At 41.4% G+C, this 24,213-nt stretch overlaps 1 protein-coding gene across 4 annotated transcripts in view; it reads left to right on the top strand.

Annotated features, from left to right (window-relative positions):
* Nucleotides 1–24,213, top strand: part of GRK3 (G protein-coupled receptor kinase 3) — a 150,517-nt gene that overhangs the window by 8,025 nt on the left and 118,279 nt on the right. For 2 of the 4 annotated variants that reach the window (XM_004387627.2, XM_023741794.1), the window contains exon 2: nucleotides 16,654–16,730. The exons of 1 other annotated variant lie outside the window; for it this stretch is intronic. In XM_004387627.2, coding sequence (XP_004387684.1) covers nucleotides 16,654–16,730 — 77 coding nt within the window. Of the gene's footprint in view, nucleotides 1–16,653; nucleotides 16,731–17,402; nucleotides 17,953–24,213 lie in introns of those variants that run through there. One more of the 4 variants, XM_023741795.1, reaches the window with a different exon arrangement.

Genomic DNA, 24,213 nt, shown 5'->3' with positions numbered 1-24,213 from the left:
AACTTTTCCTTTGCATTCACAACTTAGCTTAGTTTGGTGCAGGAGGCCTGGTTTTCGGCCTGTCTCGGCTTTTGACATGCCTTCCTCAGTAAGCTTAATCATTTCTAGCTTTTGATTTAAAGTGAGAAACATGCGTCTCTTCCTTTCACTTGAACACTTAGAGGCCGTTGTCGGCTTATTAATTGGCCTAGTTTCAATATTGTTATGTCTCAGGAAATAGGGAGGCCTGAGGAGAGGGAGAGAGATGGGAGAACGGCTGGTTGGTGGAGCAGTTGTAACACATACAACATTTATCAGTTAAGTTCGCCATCTTATATGGGTTCAGTTTGTGGTGCCCTGAAACAATTACAATAGTAACATCAAAGATCACTGATCACAGATCACCATAACAGATATAATAATAATAATATAATAATATAAATGTAATAATGTGAAAAATTTGAAATATTGTGAGAATTACCAAAACGTGGCAGAGACATGAAGTGAGCACATGCTGTTGGAAAAATGGCACCTATAGACTTGCTTGACACCAGGTTGCCACAAACCCTTCAATTTTTAAAAAATGTAATATTTGCGAAATGCAATAAAGCAAAGCATAATAATACTAGATATGCTGGTATTGTGTAAACTAATAATGTTTTAGGGAATTTGAGGAAGAGAGAAGACAGTATTTCAAAGAAATTTGGAAACTGGTGAAAACTATGAGTTAATAAAGCAACAGTCTTCTTTGTTCACAGTCATCAACAGAATGTAATGTCCCTTGGTGAGCAGCGACTGGGGTCTTACAAAGCTTGCGATAGGCCATCTAAGATTCAAGAACTGGTCTCTTCCCGTCCAGAGCAAAGAAGAGTGAAGAAATCCAAAGCCTCAAGGAAACAAAGGACTAGTGGATCACATGAACCACAGCCTCCACTAGCCTGAGACCACTACTGACCACTGTGACCAGGACCACAATTGTAGGTCATGGACAGAGTGGGAGAGAAATGTAGAACAAAATTCAAACTCATAAATAAGACCAGACTTACTGGTCTGATAGAGACTGGTGGAACCCCCGAGATCGTGGCCCTTAGACCACCTTCAAACTTGGAACTGATATCACTTCTGGAGATCACATTATCGTCATGCATAGACGGGCCTATAAAACGAACACTAACATCAGTGTGGAGTGTATACCTCAGAACAATCAACTCTGTGAGACCTAAAGGGCAGCATTTGCCCAAAAACAAAGTTCAGAAGGATGGTAGGGGCAGGAAGGCTGGGCAAATGGACATGAGGAACCCAGGGAAGAAGGGGGGGAGAGTGCTGACACATTGAGGGGTTTGTAACCAGTGTCATGATAACATGCTGGGTATAAATTGTTGATTGGGAAACTAATTTGCTCTGTAAACTTTCACCTAAACCACAATAAAATGTTTTAAAAAAAAAAAGAATGTGACGTTTATAAGGGCAAAGAGTTTGGGCTGTTCTATTCATTGCTGGTTCTCCAGGGTCTAGAGTGGTGCCTGGCACGTAATAAACCCACGGCTGTTGAGTTGATTCTGACTCACAGGGACCCTATAGGACAGAGTAGAACTGCACCATAGGGTTTCCAAGGAGCAGCTGGAAGATTTGTACTGCCGACCTTTTGGTTAGCAGCTGAGCTCTTAACAACTGCGCCACTAGGGCTCAGGCACATAATAAAAGTGCTCAATAAATACAAGTTGCAATAAGGACTAGCCTCCAGGCAGACTATGTTTTTTATTGTTGGTAGGATTATTTCTATGTAGAAAACAGTAGTGGTATTCTTGCTTCTCTGTCACTAAGGTACAAGTTCAAAATATAATTTGTTTTGACCTTTCAGTTATTATTTCATTCTTGGTCAAAGTTAATTTGTGCTGGTGACTTGAAGATGCAAGTGCTGTGTGTAGTTGTCAATTCTTAGAAATAGATGTTCCAGTACAATCAATTTTGGACTGAGAGTCTGCCCAAGGCCAGCATTATGAAATGGTTTGAATCGAGAGCCCAGTAGATCTCTCCAAGGTACAGGCAGTGCCAGCATTCACAGGCAATGTGTTCTTAGAGGCAGCCTCCTAAAGTGCTTTCCCGTCACACTGAATCTGGCTGTGCCAGACATCTGTTTGGACAGGGACCGAAACTGTTGGATGAAGGTAGTAAAGCTTGATGAAGGGAACTGTAGGTCTTTATCATTCAGTGGCTGGCAATGGAGTGGGGAGATGCAAAATAGTAGAGAGCAGGGGTACATGGTGTTCTTATAACCCTGACCAGGGAAAGAGAAGTTTAACTTCCATGAAGTGACAGTAAAATTAAGAACAAAACAAAACAAAAAAAAGGTTGCAGTCCAGTTGACTCTGACTCATGGTGACTCCTTGTGTGTCAGAGTAGAACTGTGCTCTATGGTAGAGTTTTCAGTGGCTGATATTCTGGAAGTAGATTGCCAGGCCTTTCTACCAAGGTGCCTCTGAGTGGACTTGAACCTCCAGCCTTTCAGTTAGCAGTCGAGCACGTTAACCATTTATACCACCCAGGGATTCCTAATGGTAAAATAGCTACAATTTATTGAGAGCTGACCCTACTTATGAGGAGCCCTGGTGGCACAGTGGTTAAATGCTCGGCTGCTGACTGAAAGTTCAGCAATTTGAACCCACCAGCCACTCTGTGGGAGAAAGATGTGGTAGTCTGCTTCTGTAAAGATTACAGCCTAGGAAACTCTATGAAGCTGTTCTGCTGTGTCCGATAGGGTTAATACAAGTTGGAACTGACTTGACAGCAATGGGAGGGACTCTGTTTATTGAGCACTTTTATTATGTGCCAAGCAGTTTGCTTTATTAGCTCATTTATTCCTCACAATAGTCTTATCAGGTGAGTAGGAGGCTCTGGATGGTGCAAACAGTTAATGCACTCGGCTGCTAACTGAAAGGTTGGAGGTTCTAGTCCATCCAGAGGTGGCTCGGAAAAAAGGCCTGGTGATCTGCTTCCAAAAATCAGCCATTGAAAAATCAGCACAGTTTACTCTGACACGTGGGATCTCCATGAGTTGGAATCTACTTGAACAGCATCTGCTTTTTGTTTTGTTTTATTTGTTTTAAGCAGTAATCCTGTTTTACAAAAGAAGGAGGAGATGCTCAGGCTAAGGAACTCATCCAGGTAACAGCTGCAAGCGGCAGTGGCCGAGGTGAGGTCTTCCTGAGTCCTGCTCTTCCCACCTGGCTGTGCCGCTTCACCACCACAACAACGAACACCTTCGCCTCTTACTTTGCAGGGAGTGGACTAATCTGTGATCGTTTTTTATTTGGGGAGAAATCATTTTGTGGCCTCTGTGGATTAGCTGCTCGAGCAGCATTTGAGAAGCCAGGACTGTCCTCAGAGACTGCTAAGGAGCAGCCCTTCCTTTGAGACCTAAGAAAATGGTAATTATGACTAAGTGAGTAAGCAGTTTGTGCCTTATTTCCCATGAGGAGCTTGAGGGTTAAATGCCTGTTCCGTTTAACACAAGATGCACACTCTTGCTGCTGTTAATGAGAAATTGTATAATAGACGGCCTCACCCCCTGAAGCTTCCAAACAGGATTTCTACCTGTATTCTCATTTAGGGAAAGTGGCAGCTTGGGCTGCCCTCCCCTTCCCCCAAATTTCCATTGCTGGGAAAATGGTAGAAGGGCTATATAATATTTATGCCCTTATGTGCAATAAAAATAGCTTTCTCATTCAAATAATCTTCCTTTGTTAATAGAACAGTATATATTTGAAGACTGCTCTAGGTAAAAATGTATTCTGCATGCATAATTGTCTTCCTCTCTCCGTAATCATTCTCTGGACACGGGCAGTGGGGGAATGGAAATGATTAACTCGGCAACTTTTACTCTATTATTGTTAAATCATCTGTATGTTAAGTAATTTGCATGCTAATGGGGATGGATGTCCTGGACCTACCTTTGCTTTTCTCATTTCTTGCTTCTTCATTTTTCCCTTTCTATTTTTATCATTAATTAGAAGTTAGAACCCTTGGGCCTTTATTTGACGGCTCTATGAGTCTAAAAGGCAGAAGAGAAGCAATAACTTTGCTCCTCATATCCTGTAAATGTTCCTTCTAATTTTGGAAATCTTCTCTTGGGCCATCTATGCTTCGGCTCCAGGGTGGAGTATACAGTTAGCCCTCGGTATCCACAGGGGATTGGTTCTAGGACCCCCTGTGGATAGCAAAATCTGCAGATGCTCAAGTCCCTTATATAAAATGGTGTAGTATTTGCATATAACCTACACATATTCTCCTGTATACTTTAAACCATCTCTAGATTACTTATCATAACTAATACAGTGCAAATGCTACGTAAATGGCAGTTTCATCACAACTGAAAACTTGCTCTGGAAGGTAGCCTTTCTCGTCAGTGAGTTTCTTGCTCTTCTGGAAACGCTCCTGTTTGGGCATCAGCCCGTGCCGATTCTCCCGTGATCTTGAAGTTCTTGAGTCTGTAGCACTTTCCAGAGCTAGCCAGCCATCCTTAACTAGGCTGAGACTCCTTCCTCTCGCTCTCTTCAACCCCAGCACACTTAGCCTTTGAAGGATTGCTTTGACCATTTCATTGCCTTGTAGGAGCCATTTTTTTTTTTTCACAGAAACAGAGGGTGCACAGAACACAAGTAGCGAATGAACGAAATGTGAGGTGAACAGTGCTCAAACAACAAATGCTAGAGAGAGACTGAGGATCTGTGAAGTGGTAGGAGGCTACAGCAGGGGATGCCTACACATCAGTTCATTCACTTGTATTCAGCTGAGTATTCAGCGTGCCACAAATTCAAGTTTTGCTTTTTGGAACTTTCTTTTTTTAAGAATATTTTACCCATGGTTGGTTGAAACCACGGATGTGGAACCCAGGGATGCGAAGGGACGACTGTACACGTGTTTTAATACTTTCTATGTAGGACTTCTTAGAAAGGAGTCCCTGGGTGGTGCAAATGGTTAACACACTTGGCTGCTAATTGAAAGGTTGGAGGTTTGAGTTCACCCACAGCCACCTCAGAAGAAAGGTCTGCCATCTACTTATGAAAAATAAGCCATCGAAAACCCTATGGAGCACAGTTCTGCTCTGACACAGGTGGGGTCGCCATGAGTTGGAGTTGACTTGACGGCGGCTGGTTTTGATTATGTAGGACATTAGTCAAAAAAGATAATTAGAACATTGTGTGGAAAGGAAAGGGGCCCTGGATGAGTAAAGCATTATTGAAAAAGAAGAACAAAGTAGGAGGCCTCACGCTATCAGATCTCAGGACCTACTGTACAGCCACGCTAGTCAAAACAGCCTGGTACTGGTACAATGACAGACACATAGACCAACGGAACAGAATTGAGAACTCAGACACAAATCCATCTACCTGGTCAGCTGATCTTTGACAAAGGCCCAAATTCTATTAAATGGGGAAAGACAGTCTCTTTAACAAATGGTGCTGGCAAAACTGGATGACCATCTGTAAAAAAAAATGAACCAGGATCCATACCTCACACCATACATAAAAACTAATTCAAAATGAATTAAAGACCTAAACATAAAACCTAAAACTATAAAGATCATGGAAGGAAAAACAGGGACAATGCTAAGGGCCCTAATACATGGCATAAATAGGATACAAACCATAACTAACAATGCACAAACACTAGAAGATAAACTTATAACTGGGAGCTCCTAAAAATTAAACACTTAAGCTCATTAGAAGACTTCACCAAAAGATTAAAAAAAGAACCTACAGACTAGGAAAAATTTTTTTTGTCTATGGCATATCCAACAAGGATCTAATCTAAAAAATCTACAAGAAACTGCAACACCTCAACAACAAAAAGACAAATAATCCAGTTAAAAAATGGGCAAAGGGTATGAGCAGACACTTCACCAAAGAAGACATTTAGGTGACTAACAGACACACGAGGAAATGCTTGTGATCACTAGCCATTAGAGAAATGCAAATCAAAACTGCAGTGAGATACCACCTCATCCTGACATTACTGGCACTAATCAAAAAAAGCGAAAATAACAAGTGTTGGAGAGGGCGCAGGGAGGTTGGAACTCTTATGCACTGCTGGTGGGAATGCAAAATGGTCCAGCCACTATGGAAAACAATATGGCACTTCCTTAAAAAGCTGGAAATAGAAGTACCATACGATCCAGCAATCCCACTCCTAGGAATATATCCTAGAGAAATAAGAGCTGTCACATGAATAGGCATATGCACACCCATATTCATTGCAGCATTATTCACAATAGCAAAAAATGGAAGCAACCTAAGTGCCCATCAACAGATGAATGGATAAACTATGGTACATACACACAATGCAATATTACACAACGATAAAGAACAATGACGACTCTGTGAAACATCTCACAACATGGATGAATGTGGAGGGCATTATGCTGAGTGAAATAAGTCAGTCACAAAAGGACAAATACTGTATGAGACCACTAGTATACAAACTCAAGAAAAGATTTACACACAGAAACAATTTTTGATGGTTATGGCAGAGAGGGGTTTGGGGAGGGGAAATCCTTAACTAGATTAGATAAGTGTTAACTTTGGTGAAGGGAAAGACAGTGAAACAACGTAGGGGATGCCAGCACAGCTTGACCAAGGCAAAGTCACAGAAGCTTCGCAGACACATCCATACACTCCGAGGAACTGAGTTACTGGGACTGAGTGCTGGGGACCATGGTCTCAAGGAACATCTAGGTCAGTTGGCATAACAGAGTTCATAAAGAAAATGTTCTGCATCCAACTTCGGTGAGTAGCATCTGGGGTCTTAAAAGCATGTGAGCAGCCATTTAAGATCCATCTACTGGTCCCATCCAGTCTGGAGCAAAGGAGAATGAAGAAAACCAAGACATAAGGGAAATGTTAGTCCAGAAGAATAATGGACTAAAAGTACCACAGCCTCCACCAGCCTGAGTCCAGAAGAACTAGATGGTGCCTGGCTACCACCACCAACCACTCTGACAGGGGTCACGATAGAGGGTTCTGGACAGAGCAGGAGAAAAATGTAGAACAAAATTCAAATTCATAAAAAGAAAAAGAAAAAGATCAGTAAACTGGTCTGACAGAGACTGGAAGAACCTCGAGACTGGCCCCTGGACACCCTTTTCACTCAGAACTGAAGCCACTCCCGAAGTTCACCCTTCAGCCAAAGATTGGACAGGCATATAAAACAAACAATAACACACATGAGGAACATGCTTCTTAGTTCAGTCAAGTATACAAGACCAAATGGGCAACACCTGCCCAAAAGCAGTGATGAGAAGATAGGAAGGGACAGGAAAAATGGACAAATGGAAAGGGGAAGTTGGGGAGTGGAAGGGAAAAGTGTTGACACATTGCGGGGATCGCAACCAAGTCACACAGCACTGTGTGTAAATTGTTGAATGAGACACTAATTTGCTCTGTAAAGTTTCACTTAAAGCACAAAAAAAGAAAAAAGAAAAAGCTCATTAGAGAATCCAGTGGAAATATTTTTGCTGTTTAGATATTTTATTATTGATAGTTCGTAAAGGTTAGCCTTGACCCAGCCTTGGACTTCTATTCTTGTTTGCTACCGCTTCCTTGTACCTTGGTCTCAGGAGCAGGAAAAGGTGATAATATGTAAGTTGCCAGTCCAGACTTCCATTCTTAGGGTAGTCGAAGGCGAGCTTGTGTTGGCTAGCCCCTCAATTTTGCTGTGCCATCCCTGCTACCTGCCATACTGTACTAGAATAAAAAGTTCTAGACTGAGAACCAGGAAATGCACCTGATTCCACTGGCAACTTGCCATATTGTTGTTGGATGCTGTCGAGTTGATTTTGACTTGTAGTGACCCCACGTGACACAGTAGAACTGCCCCATAGGATTTCCTAGGTTATAATCTTTATGGGAGCAGATCGCCAGGTCCTTTCTTCCACGGAGCCACTGGGTAGGGTCAGGCCATCAGCCTTTTGGTTAAAAGGTGAATTCTTAACCATTGCGCCACCAGGGCCCCTTAAACCTGCCATGGAACCTCAATAAATTGCTTAAACTCACTGTATTCATTTACTCTCTCTGTAAAATATAGTATGTAGTCTGATAGTAAAATTTCCCAGTAAAAATCTGTCTCTTGTGAGCATTTTCTGCCAATACGGTAGGAAACGTTAAAAACTTCATACCTAATTTCAAACGTAGATAACCCAAGAGAAAACAGATTGGAAGATGTATAAAAATACTTGAGTTTTCTTTAACTTGGAGTCCCTGGGTGGTGCAAATGGTTGCACTGGACTACTAACTGAAAGGTTAGGTTGGTGGTTCGAACCTACCCAGAGGCACCTCAGAAGAAAGGCCTAGCCATCTGCTTCTGAAAGGTCACAGCCTTGAAAATACTATGGAGTGCAGTTCTAGTCTGCACACATGGGGTCGCCATGAGGCAGAAGTGACTCGACAGCCGCTGGTTTGTTAGGATTTTCTGTGGAAAGAAATGCAAATGCACCTGAAATGAGTACGAAGCAGTAACAGATACGAGACAGTATTTTGTGTGCCCGTGTTCTCTGAGGGCGTAGGCTTGGAAGACAGGACTTCTTAAAGATTGGATTGTTGGCCTGGGTAGCAAAGAGCAAAGGTTGATCCTTAGGTTCATCACTAGGTGAGTTTCCTAGTTGCTCCTCAGTTTACTTCTTCTAGCTGCTTGTGCCAATGTATATCTAAGGCCTTCTACACATGGTGCCTCACTCGGTTCCCCTTCCTACCTACCTTTGTCCCTCTGTCCTTTCCTCCCTTCTAACCACCCATGCACCCATCCATCCATCCATCCATCCATCCCTCCACGCACCTCCCCACCCCACCCATCCATCCATCCCTCCATCTGTCCCTCCCTCCCTGACTATATTGGTTTCAGAGCAGATGAATTCACAAACATGCTACTCTTAAATAAAGAAATAAAGAAGTTATATGTACGTGTGTGTGTGTGTGTGTATATATATATATACATATACATATATATACGCAATTAGGAGAATTGACTCATATTTAAAGAGGGCCGTGCTTCAGTAAAATGATAAATCGTAACCTAAAGGCAGCTGACTTCAATGTACTGAGTATAGGTAATTCATTCTGATTTTCCTTGGACATTAACAGATAGCATATTTATAACATTTATACACCAGTTGCTGTCCAGTTGACTCTTGACTCGTGACAACCCCATGTGTGTCAGAGTAGACCTGTGCTCTATAGGGCTTTCAGTGGATGATTTTTTTTGGAGAAGATGGCCAGGCTTTTCTTCTGAGGTGCCTGTGGGTGGATTCGAACCTCCAACCTTTCTGTTAGCAACTGAGTACGTTAACTGTTTGCACAACCCAGAGACTCATAACATGTCTCATGTGTGAAAAGATCTTGGATGGCATCTAATTCAGTTATACATTTGGTGGGAGATTTCCCTCCATAACGTCCAGCCGGGCTCATTCCATCTTTGGAAGCTCTGTGGTGTTAGAAACTCTCTTGTAGTATATTCTGTGCACTGATCTCTTACTATTCTTTTGTGGTCATGCAAAACAATTTTAATCCCTCCAAACAGGGCAGACTTTCAAATATTTGAAGGCAGCTCCTCTAGTCTTCAGTGTCTTTTGTGGGCAGCCATCCCCAGTACCTTTAATCATCCCTCATATTGTAACGCAAGTCTTCACACTGCTTTGTGTTAATCCACTCTCATCTGTCTGAATGTCTCCTGGCTAAGTAAGAATGTTAAAATCTATGAAAACTAAAAAGATATCTGTCAAATTATCATAATTAATTTGGTTGTAGTAAAACTAGCAATAACCTTATTTTAAGTATGCGGTTGAGTCTTTTTAAGTTCCGTTTTAGGGAGGATCTCTTGGTTCCTTGAAAACATTGAATACACCAGTTTGATTGAGGGATTAATGTTTTGGTTACGGGAATTAATGTTTCCATTAGTCAGAGCTTGGAAGTTAGGTGTGGGTTGTTGTTGTTAGGTGCCATCAAGTGGACTTCCATTCATAGCAAACAATAGTTGCCATTAGAGTGCTAAGTAAGTGCAGCACAGTGTTTAAGTGCTTGGCTGCTAACCGAAGGTTGGCAGTTCGAACCCATCAGCCGCTCTGTGGGAGAAAGATGTGGTAGTCTGTCTCCCTAAAGATTACAGCCTTGGAAACCCTATGGGGCAGTTTTGTTCTGTTCTTTAGGGTCACTATGAGTTGGAATCTACTTGATGGCAACAGGTTTCGTTTTTTTGTTTTTTTTTAAGTAAGTGCTACCTCTGGGTGGTGCAAATGGTTAAGGCACTTGGCTGTTAACCAAGGGGTTAGCCGTTCGAATCCACCCAGAGATGCCTTGGAAGAAGGGCTTGGTGATCTGCTTCTGAAAAATCAGCCATTGAAAACCCTGTGGAGCACAGTTCTACTCTGATACACGTGGGGTCACCATGAATCAGAATGAACTTGATGGCAGTTGGTTAAGTAAGCACTAAAACCAAAACCAAACCCACTGCTGTTGTGTCAGTTACGACTCATAGCCACCCTAAAGGACAGGGTAGAATTGCCCTGTACGGTTTCCGAGTCTGTAATCTTTACGGGAGCAGACTGCCACATCTTAATCCCATGGAGTGGCTGGTGAGTTCAAATTGCCAACCTTTTGGTTAGCAGCTGAGCGCTTAACAACTGCATCACCAGAGTTCCTTTAAGTAAGCACTAGACACTATATAATTTTTAGATAATTATAGACTAAAATATGTTAGGAAGAAAGTAAACTTTAATTATGCTGAAAAAGTCTTTGTCTGAGGGTGTTGAGGGTATGTTTCATATATCCAAAAACATATAACCAAGTTAGCTAGGGAAGACAGCACATTTCTTTCATTTCAGCAATGAAAGTTTGTTGAATGATGTCTTCCTATTTGTGCTTTGTGTGGTTAAGTCAGTCCGTTGCTCTTCCTTATTTAATCCAGAAAGATAATTGGTTATATTTTCAAGTTATTTTTTCTAAATCTTCTTTGTCTGTATTGCTTTCGATAAGGGTTTAAGTTAAAAGTCACCTGAAAAGTACTTGGGAAGTTGTTTACATAGCAGCTGTTAAATACTGCAGACTTTTATTTTACATTTTGAATGTCCAGGGCTTTGATGATATTTGGATGTATCTTCCTTTAAAAATATGAGGCTTTTGCTGTTGGTAGTGGTGGGGGGCTTGTAATCCATTTAAAAAGGGAACTCATCCTAATGGATCAGGTCAGGGAACTTTCTTGTTGTTGGGTGGTGTTGAGTTGAGTCCGACTCATAGTGACCCCATGTGACAGAGTAGAACTGCTCCATAGGGTTTTCTTGGCTGTAGTCTTTATGGAAGCATTTCGCCAGGTCTTTCTCCCACAGAGCTACTGGGTGAGTTTGAACTGCCAACCTTTAAGTTAGCCACTGAGTGCTTAACCGTTGCACCACCAGGGATCCTTAGGGACTTTCATATATGTCTTTAATCTGGCTCCGTTTTTTTTTTTTTTTCTCAATTGTAGCTTTTTTACGGCTTTTCTTATAGCTTAATGACACTCGAACTGGGAAAGGGATTGTACAAGGAATCTTTTCATCATAGCGTGGAGTATAGACTAGAGTGTAAAGTTTTAGTGCTACCTTTTATGTTCCATTTGGGACCTGCTTCCTTCTGTTTTGTTTTCAGGGACAGGTGGAGTAAAGCCTGATATTTAAGTAAAACATCCCTGTTATAACTGGTCTAGACGAGAAAGGTTATTTCTGCATGATAACAATTTCTAAGTAAAGAATGAGAGAATATTATGTTAATAACTCCTCCCCCCTCAAAAAAACTGACAGTTTTTGTGGTCAAGGATTTCATAGGGTTTAATCATTTGGTTCCATCACTTAATTGTCAGTTTGTTGTACTGTGGTGGCTTGCATGTTGCTGTGATACTGGAACTGTACTACCAGTATTTCATATACCAGCAAGGTCACCCATGGTGGACAGGTTTCAGTGGAGCTTCCGGACTAAGACAGACTAGGAGGAAAGACCTGGTGATCTACTTCTGAAAGTTAGCCAAAGAAAACCTTACGGAGCACAATAGAACATTGTCTGACTCTCTTGCTTTGGATGGATCATCAGAAGGGATCAGTCGCTGGAGGAGGACATCATGTTTGGTGAAGTGGAGGGCCAGGGAGGATGAGAGAGACCCTTGGTGAGATAGTCTGGCACAATAGCCACAACAATGGACTCAAACGTGCCGGTGATCGTGAGGATGATGAGGGACCAAGTAGCATTTCATTCTGTTGTATGTAAGGTTGGTATGAGTCAGGATCAACTCCATGGCACCTATCTATTCATTGTCCAGCTATTGCAAACATAGCAGGCGTTTGAAAATACCATGGCATGGGTCAGGCACGCCTTAGTCCTCAAAGTGACATCTTTGCTTTTGAACACTTTGCAGCAGATTTGCCCGGTGCAGTACATCATTTGATTTCTTGACTGCTGCTTCCATAGACGTTGATTGTGGATCCAAGTAAAATGAAATTCTTGGCAACTTCAGTATTTTCTCTATTTATCGTGATGTTTCTTATTTGTCCAGTTGTTGTTGTTCAGTGCCGTCAAGTCGGTTCCAACTCATAGTGACCCTCTGTACCACGGAACGAAACACTACCCAGTGCTTGCCATGCTCACAATCGTTGTTATGCTTGAGCCCATTGTTGCAGCCACTGTGTCAGTCCATCTTGTTGAGGGTCTTCCTCTTTTCCGCTGATACTCTACCTTACCAAGCATGATGTCCTTCTCCAGGGACTGATCCCTCCTGACATGTCCAAAGCATGTAAGATGTAGTCTCACCATGCTTGCTTCTAAGGAGCATTCTGGTTTTACTTCTTCCAAGGCAGATTTGTTCGTTCTTTTGGCAGTCCATGGTATATTCAGTATTCTTCGCCAACACCACAGTTCAGAGACTTCTATTCTTCTTTGGTCTTCCTTATTCATTGTCCAGCTTTCACATGCATATGATGTGATTGAAAGTACCATGACTTGGGTCAGGTGCACCTTAGCCTTCAAGGTGACATCTTTGCTTTTTAACACTTTAAAGAGGTCTTTTGCAGCAGATTTGCCCAATGCACTGTGTCTTTTGATTTCTTGACTGCTGCTTCCATGGGTGTTGATTGTGGATCCAAGTAAAATTGTGGATCCAGTTGTAAGTTCCCTTAAAAAAAAAAAAAAACCAGACCAAATCTGTTGCCGTCTAGTTGATTCCGACTCATAGCAACCCTATAGGACAGAGTAGAACTGCCCCATAGGGTTTCCAAGGAACAGCTGGCGGATTCAAACTGGCAGCTAAAATTTTGGTTAGCAGTTGAGCTCTTAACCATTGTACCTCCAGGGCTCCGTAAGGTCCCTAGGGTAGCACAAACGTCTTGTACTCGACTACTAACTTGAAGGGACCAATCCCTGGAGAAAGACATCATGCTTGGTAAAATAGAGGGTCAGCAAAAGAGGAAGATCCTCAACGAGATGGATTGACACAGTGGCTGCAACAGTGGGCTCAAGCAGCAGTAATTGTGAGGATGGCACAGGACTGGGCAGTGTTTCATTCTGTTATACATAGGGTCATTATGAGTCAGAATGTACTCGACGGCACCTAACAGCAACAACAACCTGAAGGTTGGCAGTTTGAGCCCACTCAGCAGCACTGTGGAAGAAAGGCCTAGCAAGCTGCTTCTGTTGAGATTACAGCCAAGAAAATCCTAGGGAGCTCAGTTTTATTCTGTAACACATGGTTTCGCATAATTCAGGATCAACTTGTCGGCAAATTTTTTTTTTTTTTTTAACATGACTTATAAGGGCTAACGTGACTGGAAGAGCCTTTCTCTCTGACTTCATCTTTGCCAATCACCCGTCAGATTTTGTAGTTCAGCCATAGTGAGCTTGTCTCCCATGTTGTTGGGTGCTGTCAAGTTTTCTTCAACTCACAGCGATCCCATGTGACAGAGTAGAACTGCCCCCTAGGGTTTTCTTGGCTGTAATCTTTAGGGAAGCAGATCACCAGATCTTTCTCCTGCAGAGTGGCTGAATGGGTTGGAATTGCTGAATCAGACATGTCACACTGTATTGGGACTTGTGTACTCCTGTCACCCTCTGTAGACTGTGAGCTCCTTCAAGGCAGGGACCTGGTCAGATTTGCTGTGTAGCTCTAGTGCTTAGCACAGTGCTTGGCTCATAGAAAGGATGCAGGAACTGTCTTTTGAGTGAATGATTATCACTAATATCCAAAGTATAAAAAGACTCTTTAGGGTCAGCTGTGGCAAAAGATTTGATTCTTCAAATGGCATGAAAACAGAAATTCTTAAATTCGTTTGAATGTGCAGAACTGTCTTGTAGGCTGTAACTTTATTTTTAGCTGTAAGTTTGGAGTATTAATGGGAATTGCATTGATTTTATGGATACTTTTGTGTAGACTTTGCATTTTTACGATATTAAATCTGTTTATGAACAATATAATTTGTAATTTTGCCTGTAAAGATCTTATACGTATGTTGAAAGATTTATTTTAAGGTATTTCATCTTTTTTTGATTTTATTGCAAATGAGGTCTTTTTAATTATGTTTTCTTATGGATTATCGTTGATCCATAGAATGTGATTGACTTTTGATTATTAATCATATACCCAGGGAACTTTTGCTTTTGTTTTTATCTTTGAAAAGAAGTGTATAAATCTCGAGTCTGTGATTTGTCATGTGTGTGTGTTTGCATATGCGTATGTGGGTTTTGGAGAGTGGTGGTGTTGAGGATGGGTTTTTAAAATTCCTAAGGAATTACTGCCACATAGGGTTTCTAAGGAGTGGCAGGTGGATTTGAACTGCAGACCTTTTGGTTAGCAGCCTAGCTCTTAACCACTGTGCCACCAGGGCTCCAAAAAGTAGGGTTTCCAGAGAGCAGTTGGTGGATTTGAACTGCCAGCCTTTTGGTTAGCAGCCAAATGCTTAACCACTGTGCCACCAGGGCTCCTCTATGGGACAGTTGTACTCTGTCCTATAGGGTCGCTATGAGTCAGAATTGACTCCATGGCAATGGGATGATGTAGATGTGAAGTCATTACTGGATCCACTGAGACTAGGGGAACCCCTGAATCTATCACCAGGAAATAATATTTAAACCTTGAACCAAACTATCCCATTAAGCCATCATTAAACAACAGTTTAGCTCAGTTAACAAAATGCCTTGAGCATTGTGCTCTTATAAATGAATATCTGTATGAGTTCAAATTGGTAACAGTTCATCTTAAACACAGATGAGAAATTTAAGGAGCAGAGGGTCTAATGATGATAAACAATATGGGTACAGATACTGAGAACGGTGACCAATGTCACTGAACTGTTCATGTAGAAATTTTGAATGGACGTGTGTTTGGTTGTATATATTGCCACCAAAAATAAATAATAAAAAAAGAACGATTATGTATCTAAAGACCAACTAATGAGTATGTTTCCTTTTTAAACAGCAACCTAGCAACCCAGTATATAAATACACATTCATACACATTCTTAAGTCATTTTTCATAGTTTCTAACATGTAAGGCCGACCCTGAGTCTCAGAGTGAGGATAATAGTGGACCGTAATGTTCCCAGCTTTTAGGTTAGTCAGTGTCTTAGTCATCCAGTGCTGCTAGAACAGAAATACCACAAGTGGATGATTTCAATGAAGAGAAGTTTATTTCCTCATAATCAAAGTAGGCTGAAAGTCCAAATTCAAGGTGTCAGCTCCAGGGGAAGGCTTTCTCTCTATCGGCCTTCTCATCAGTGTTCCCCCAGACTAGGAGCTTCTGGACGCAGGGATCCCGGTCCAAAGGACGCGCTCTGCTCCCGTCACTGCTTTCTTGATGGTATGAGGTCCCCCTGTCTCACTGCTCACTTCTGTCTTTTATATCTCAGATATTGCCTCAGGACACAATACAGTCTTGTAGATCAGGTCCTGCCTTACTAACACAACTGTCACCCATCCTCCCTCATTAACATCATAGAGGCAGGTTTACAACATACAGGAAAATCACACAGTACCCGGAATCATGGCCTAGCCAAATTGATACACACATTTTTTGGGGGACATAATTCAAACCAGGACAGTCAGACATTTCATGCAGTCATAAATATCAAAGAGAAGAGTCTCTCATACATGTTGAAACCCATGAGAGCTGGAACTCGACAGGACTGCCTTATTTTTCCGGGTCTCACAAGTTTGACAGGGTGCAGTTTTACCACTTTTCTGTGGCTCTCTATTAGTGGAAAATATTTTAGAGTTCCTTCTCTGACAGGTTTCAGCCTTGCACAGGTTCTGGCTTTCACAGGCTTTACTGTAGCTAATATCTTTGAATTAAGACATGTATATGTTTTTCATGGAGTCCCTGGGTGGTGCAAGTGGTTAATGCACTCGGCTGCTAACCAAAATGCTGGAGGTTCGAGTCCACCCAGAGGTGCCATGGAAGAAAGTCCTGGTGATCTACTTCTGAAAAATCAGCCATTGAAAACCCTGTGGAGCACAGTTCTACTCTGACACATATGGGGTCGCTATGAGTCGTTATTGACTTAATGGCAACGTTTTTCCTGGATGTTTTCCATTCTAGGGATGGTTCTTCACGATGCAGACCGTATTGTTAAATATAAGTATAGAAATACAGCAATGTGCCGCTTTTGTGTTTCAGTATCCGGAGCGTGATGCAGAAGTATCTTGAGGAGAGAAAGGAAATAACCTTTGACAAGATTTTCAACCAGAAAATCGGTAAGTCCTGCTCGTCCCTTTGTCATGCTATCATTTCCATAATGATACCGGGTGACACTAAACGCCTCCCCTGATACTTTGTATGCTTTATAGCTAAGGCTGGGAATGAAGGAAATGCCACATACTTATCATGATACTTAATGATTTTTTATATTCCTAGTAATAGACATCTTATGAATTAACGCTTGGGAAACAGACAAATTTGGCTCTATTTTAAGGCAGTTTAGGGGGTTGCCAAAGTCAAAGGACTGGATACTGGATAACCAAAAAGAAGTTCTTTCTGTTTGGCCCCTTGTTTACAGCTAACATGAGTACACTGCCCTCCTTCAGGACTTAAAATGCGCTTGTCTGAGGTCCACAGCTTCTCCAATGCTGCTTTACTGTCTGTGATCACAGGGATTTGGCATGTGTCTTCGTAAACAATATTCCACTCCTGTGGTTGGCTATCTCCTTCCAAGGGGTGGGGCTGGATGACTTAATCTTACCAGTGTTCACACATTCATGGGTTTTGTGTGCAGCTTTTACTGATCAGGACCACATCAGTTATTCTTACTCCTGTGGCTCCATTTGGAATCTCTCCTTAGCAGGTCAAGCGGACCTCCCTCTGTTTTATATATATATGGGTTGGGAGCCGACCTGTCCCTGACCAGTTCCCAGCTGGTCTGGCCAGTGGTGGTCTTGGCCTGTGCAGATGTGCTGTGTGCTGGGGTGCTCTATTGTAGTTGAGTCGATTCCAACTCATACCGACCCCATGCGACAGAGTAGAACTGCCCCGTGGGTTTTCCAGGCTGCAGTCTTTGTGGGAGCAGATCACTAGGTTTTTCTCCTGTGGAGCCGCTGGACAGTTAGAACCACTGGCCTTACATTTAGCAGCTGAGTGCTTAATCATTGCGCCATGAGGGTTCTGTAGTTAGCTAGCAGTTAATGGAGGGGGAGCTTGTGAGGAGTGCACAGGGGTTGCTTTATTGTGGAGTCTCAAGGCCAGTGAGGAAATGAGACATTATGTTGTCATCTGCCTTCTAAAAGGCTGGCAGTTTGTTTAGAGATGGCCACCAGCAGGGTTCAATAATAGCTATAGTCTACATGCTTTTCTTCTTTTTCATTCCCACAAAACAGTTCCTCCTGTCCAGAAATTTCCTCAACAATATTTTGTTCTCAGCCAGGGTAGGATTCGTTATGTGGCCTGCCATCTAGCCATGTTGTCAATCTTACCATTGCACGGGTAAGTGGATAATTTTAGAGCTTTTACATGAAATCAGCATAGCTGAACATAAGAAAACCAATGTTTCTTTACTCTTCTTTGCCACCGGTTGTGTCCCACAGTTACTCAGATGATTTGCCAAGGAACTATGCATCTTAGTTTTTAAATTATTTTCTTGCTGGAGGAAATTACTTTGTTAACATTCCAAGAAATTAAGATCATATTAATTGTTCCCTAGAACTCTTATTTCTGTAAATAGTTCTGTTTCCATGATTAACAGACATACTGATAGGTCCCTTTGTGACTGAGAGTTCTGGGTAGCTCTGGGTTATCCCTTTTATGTATAGATGGGAGATGTAGACACTGAGAGGTGAAGTGACTTGTTCTGATTTCCATTTCTCCTTCCTTTCTACTGTGATAATTCTTTAAATATTATTGAAAAAGAAACAATGGATATAAAATGGAATGTAGAGGGTCACCTGGTAAGAACTGGATAGACTTTTTAGAAACACAATACTTCTTTTTGTTCAAGTATGATAAGTGCCTCAGTGATCTAGTAGCTGCCATGAAAAAAAGAACCACAAATGGATGGCTTTAAAGAACAGAAATTTATTTCTTCACAGTTCAGGAGACTAGTCCAAATTCAGGGTGTGGCTCTAAGGGGAGGTCCTTCTTTTTCTATTTCAGCTTCCAGTAGCTGCCGCAATCCTTGATGTTGCTGGGCTTGTAGATGTGTCTGCAGTGTGTGTCTGTCTTCATGTGGTGTCTTCCCTCGTGTGTGTCTCTGTGTCTGTTCTGCTCTTTTTACAACTCAGAAGTGATTAGGTTTAGGACCCATCCCTTTCTGGTATTCCCTCATTAACATAACAAAAGAAAACTCCTATTTGCTTTTGATTTTGTACTAAAAAAAGAAAATGAAACTATAAGATAGTGAGAGAGAAACTACCTTTGAGGGAAGGAAAGAAGGAATTATTTATTAAAAATTTTAAAATTTATTTTTTTTACAGCTTTATTGAACTATAATTCACCTACCGTAAAATTCACCCATTTAAAGTGGACAGTTCAGTGGTTTTGGGTATATTCAGAGTTGTGTAACCATCACCACAATCTAATTTTAGAATTCCTTTTTTTTATTGTTGTTGAAAATATACACAGCAAAACATGCACCAGCAATTTCTACATGTACAATTCAGTGACGTTGATAACATTCTTCAAGTTGTACAATCATTCTCACCCTCTTTTTTTCCAAATTGTTCTTCCCTCATTAACATAAACTCACTGTCCCCAGAGCTTCCTATGTAACCTTTTCAGTTGCTGTTGTCAATTTGATCTCCATATAGATGGTTCTTAAAAGAGTACAGTGCTCATAGCAGACATTCTTTACTAGTTAAGCTAAACTATTGTTTCGTTTAAAGAATACTTCAGGGGATATTTTTGGTTTAAGGTTTAAAGTTTCAAGATTATGTCAGGGCAGTAGTTTCAGGGCTTCATCCAGCCTCCATGGCTCCAGAAAATCTAGATTCTATGCAAATTTGAAATTCTGTTCTGTGCTTTTACCCTTTTTGGTCAGGATTCGTCTATAAAATCTTTGATCACCGTGTTCAGTAATGGTAGATGGGCACCATCCAATTCCAGAGCAGCTCTTAACGAATGGGAATAAAGTTGCTGGGTGAAGTAAATAAAAGTCCTAGCCCTATCAGCAATATCACAGTAGCTATGCATGTTCTAATTGTATAGTATTGAATGTGATGTCGACCACAATCTAATTTTAGATTAGGATTTTCAGCACTCCAAAAAGAAACCCCATCCCCACTGACAATCATTTCCTATTCCTTGCTTCCCCCAGTCCCTGGAAACCACTAATCTGCTTTCTGTCTCTATGGGTTTGCCTATTCTGGACATTTCACTTGAATGGAATCATATAATATGTGGTGTTTTGTGACTGGCTCCGTTTTTTCACTTAGCATAATGTTTTCAAGGTTCATCTATGTTGTAGCATGTATCAGTACTTCATTCCTTTTTCTGGCTGAGTAATATTCCATTGTATGGATATGCCACATTTTGTTTATTCATTCATCATTTGATAGACATTTAGGTTTTTTCCACTTTTAGGCTATTATGAATAATGCTGCTGTGAAAGGAAGGACTTTTGCACATATTAATTTGAACAAGTGATTCCTTATTATTAAGATATGACTGGTAGACTTGTACTCTGGTGTTCATTGCAGCGCTATTCACAATAGCCAAAAGGTGGAAACAACCTAAATGCCCATGAACAGATGAATGGTTATACAAAATTGGTACATACATACAATGGTATACTACTCAGCCAGTAGGAGAAATAAAGTCTTGATACATGCTACAGTATGGATGGAGCTGGAAGACATGCTGAGTTAAATAAGTCAATCACAAAAGGGCAAATATTGTATGACTTCACTTATATAGAAAGACAAAAAAAGGCAAATATATAGAGAACAAAGTTTATCAGTGTTTACCAGGGGCGGGAGGGAGAAGGGAAGGGGGAATTAATGGTGATGGAAATATTGCATTGATTACGGGTAGGGTTGCACAGCCAATCATTGTAATTGCTGTCAGTAAGTTGTATACCTGCACAAAGTTAAATAGACAGAAGTTGTGTGATAGATGTATTTACAACAACAACAACAAAATCGATGCTGAAGCTGCTTATGTATAACCAAAGACCCCAAGGGATTTGGTTGCTTGGTTTGGAGGTTTAGGGTCATGGTTTCATGAGACATCCCAGTTAACTGGTCTAATAACATTTTTAGTCCTTCTATTCTACCTTCTAGTTCATTGCATAGGGTCTTAAAAGCTTATAAGCCACAATCCAAGGCACAAAGGTTGGTCTCTCTTTGCCTGGAGCAACAGAGGAAGAAGGAGAGTCAGGAATAGGAGGAGGATATGGAATGTGTGGCTAACTGCCTCCATGAAAAACTGTCTCTTTTGCTGTGAGACCAGAAGAACTTGATGGTGCAGAGGTGTAGTGGGGGTGGCTAAAGGGGGACACTTGCCCCCACGCACAAGTCCAAGGGGGCACCAGCTGAGGTAAGAAATGGAATTCTGAGGTGCCACAAATATGAAAGGTGCCTGACTGAGGCAGCTGGAAAAGAGGGGGAAGGTGTTTTTGCTGACTTATCACCACTATCAATATCTGTTTATCTTGAAATTGGGTGGGGCGGGGTGCAACTTAGGGATTGCCCCTGGGCACACACTACCCTCACTGTACCTCTGGGGTGGTGCCTGGCTACCATTACTGAACATTTTGATCAAAGATTCTGTAGGAGAATCCTGATCAAAAAGGGGAAAGGGCAGAACAGAATTTTAAATGCTCATGGACTCCACACTTCCTGGAGCCATGAAGGTTGGATGAACTCCTGAAACTATTGTCCTGAAATAATCTTTAAACCTTAAACCCAAAATATCCCCTGAAGTCTTCTTAAAACCAAATAATAGTTTAGGTTAACTAGTAAAAAATGTCTGCCTTGAGCATTATGCTCTTTTAAGAACTATCTGTATAGGATCAAATTGACAAAGGCAACTTGAAAGATTAGATAGGAACCTTAGGGAGCAGTGAATATGTTAATGGGGGAGAAACAACTTAGAAAAGGAGGGTGAGAATGGTTGCACAACTCGAAGAATGTAATCAGTGTCATTAAATGGTACATGTAGAAACTGTTGGATTGGTGTATGTTTTACTGTGTATACTTTCATCAACAACAACAAAATAAAAACAAAAAGATGTGACTGGTAGGTTGTGACAAACCTGTTATTCTGGCAGCTCTGATTCCAGTTTCTGAAGTGCATTGAGGATTCTCTCTTCTTTGTGTTTTCTGCCCTTGTCTCCCTTCTCTAACACCTTTCCTACCCACCACAACACTCTGCAACACAATAGACCCCCAAAACATATCTTTTCCATTGTTTTGATTAAGATCCTTCCTGACTCTTATTCCTGGAGCTGTTGATCTGAGCCGTTAATTGCATTGTTGTTGTTGTTAGGTGCCATCCAGTCGATTCTGACCGATAGCGACCCCGTGTGACAGAGTAGAACTCTCCCATAGGGTATACTAGGCTGTAATCTTTCAGGAGCAGATCGCCATGTTTTTCCTTCTGCAGAGTCACTGGGTAGGTTCACACCGCCAGCCTTTAGGTTGGCAACTGAGCGTTTTAACCATTGTGCCATCAGGACTCTTTCTAATGGCATTAGTGTGGTATTATTCCTTACCTTTAATTCTCCAAGATCTGCTTCACTGGGCACTGATTGTATGTAGGTTTTATCTCAATAAAACTTAAAAATTAAAAAAAAATTTTTTTTTCTAGTTTCTCATACAAAACTTTATACACACACTGCTGTGTGACCCTAGTTGCACTCCTCATACTGTGACGGCACACTCCTCCTTTCCACCTTGGATTTCCTGTGTATATTCAACCAGCTCCTGTCCCTTTCTGCCTTCTCATCTCACCTCTGGACAGGAGCTACCCATTTAGACTCATTTATCTACTTGAGCTAACAAGCACACTCTTCATGAGTATCATTTTAAGTCTTATACTCCAGTTTAATCTTTGTCTGAAGAGTTGGCTTACAGAATGGTTTTAGTTTTGGGCTAACAGAGAATCCGGGGCCATGTCTTCTGGGATCCCTCCAGTCTCAGTCAGACCATTGAGTCTGGTCTTTTTACTAGAATTTGAGTTCTGTACCCCACTTTACTTCTGCTCCATCAGGGACTCTGTGTTGTGTTCCCTGTCAGGGCGGTCATTGGTGGTAGCCAGGCACCATCTAGTTCTTCTGGTCTCAGGCTGATGAATTATCTGGTTTATGTGGCCCTTTCTGTCTCTTGGGCTCATATTTTCCTTGTATCTTTGGTGTTCTTCTCCTTTGCTCCAGGTGGGTTGGGGCCAGTTGATGCAGCTTAGATGGCTGCTTGCCAGATGCCAGTCACCAAAGTGAGATGCAGAACATTTTCTTAATAAACTTTGTTATGCCAGTTGACCTAGATGTCCCCTGAAAGCATGGTCCCCAGACCCCTGCCCCTGCTACTCTGTCCCTCGAAGTGTTTGGTTGTATTCAGGAAGCTTCTTAGCTTTTGGTTTAGTCCAGTTGTGCTGACTTCCCCTGTAGTGTGTGTTGTCCTTCCTTTCACCTAAGGTAATTCTTATCTACTATCTAGTTTGTGAATACCCCCTCCCTCCCTCCTTACCCTCATAACCATCAAAGAATGTTTTCTTCTGTGTTTAAACCTTTTCTTGAGTTCTTATAATAGTGGTCTTATACAATATTTGTCCTTTTGCAACTGACTGGTATCACTCAGCATAATGCCGTCCGGATTCCTCCATATTTTGAGATGTTTCATGGATTCATCATTATTCTTTGTTGTTGTGTGGTATTCCTTGTGTAGATATACCATAATTTGTTTATCCATTTGTCTGTTGATGGGCACCTAGGTTGTTTCCATCTTTTTGCTACTGTGAACAGTGCTGCAGTCAACATGGGTGTGCATATATCTATTCGTGTGATGCCTTTTATTTCTCTAGGATATATTCCAAGGAGTGGGATTGCTGGATGGTATGGTATTTCTATTTCTAGCCTTTTAAGGAAGCACCAAATTGATTTCCAAAGTGGTTGTACCATTTTACATGCCCAGCAACACTCTCTCCACAACCTCTCCAACATTTATTTTGTGTTTTTTGGATTAATGCTATCCTTGTTGGGGTGAGATGGTATCTCATTGTAGTTTTGGTTTGTATTTCTCTAATGGCTAATGATTGTGAGCATTTCCACATGTATCTATTAGCCACCTGAATGTCTTCTTTGGTAAAGTGCCTGTTCATATCCTTTGCCCATTTTTTAAGTGGGTTATTTGTCTTTTTGTTGTTGAGATTTTGCAGTATCTTGTAGATTTTAGAGATTAGATGCTGATAGGATTTGTTGCAGCCAAAAAATGTTTCCCAGTCTGTAGGTTGTGTTTTTAGTCTTTTGGTGAAGTCTCTTGATGAGCATTAAGTGTTTGGTTTTTAGGAGCTCCCGGTTATCTAGTTTCTCTTCTGGTGTTTGTGCATTGTTACTTATGGTTTGCATTCTGTTTGTGCCATGTGTTAGGGCTCCTAGCATTGTCCCTATTTTTCCTTCCATGATTTTTATCATTTTAGATTTAAATCTTTAATCCGTTTTGAGTTAGTTTTTGTGCATGGTGTGAGGTATGGATCTTGTTTCCATTTTTTGCAGATGGATATCCAGTTATGCCAGCACCATTTGTTAAAGAGACT

This window comes from Trichechus manatus, unplaced genomic scaffold (assembly GCF_000243295.1).
Source record: "Trichechus manatus latirostris isolate Lorelei unplaced genomic scaffold, TriManLat1.0 scaffold00190, whole genome shotgun sequence".
NCBI lineage: Eukaryota > Metazoa > Chordata > Mammalia > Sirenia > Trichechidae > Trichechus > Trichechus manatus.
The sequence above is the reverse complement of the archived record's forward strand: the minus strand, read 5'-3'. Positions and strand labels throughout refer to the sequence as shown.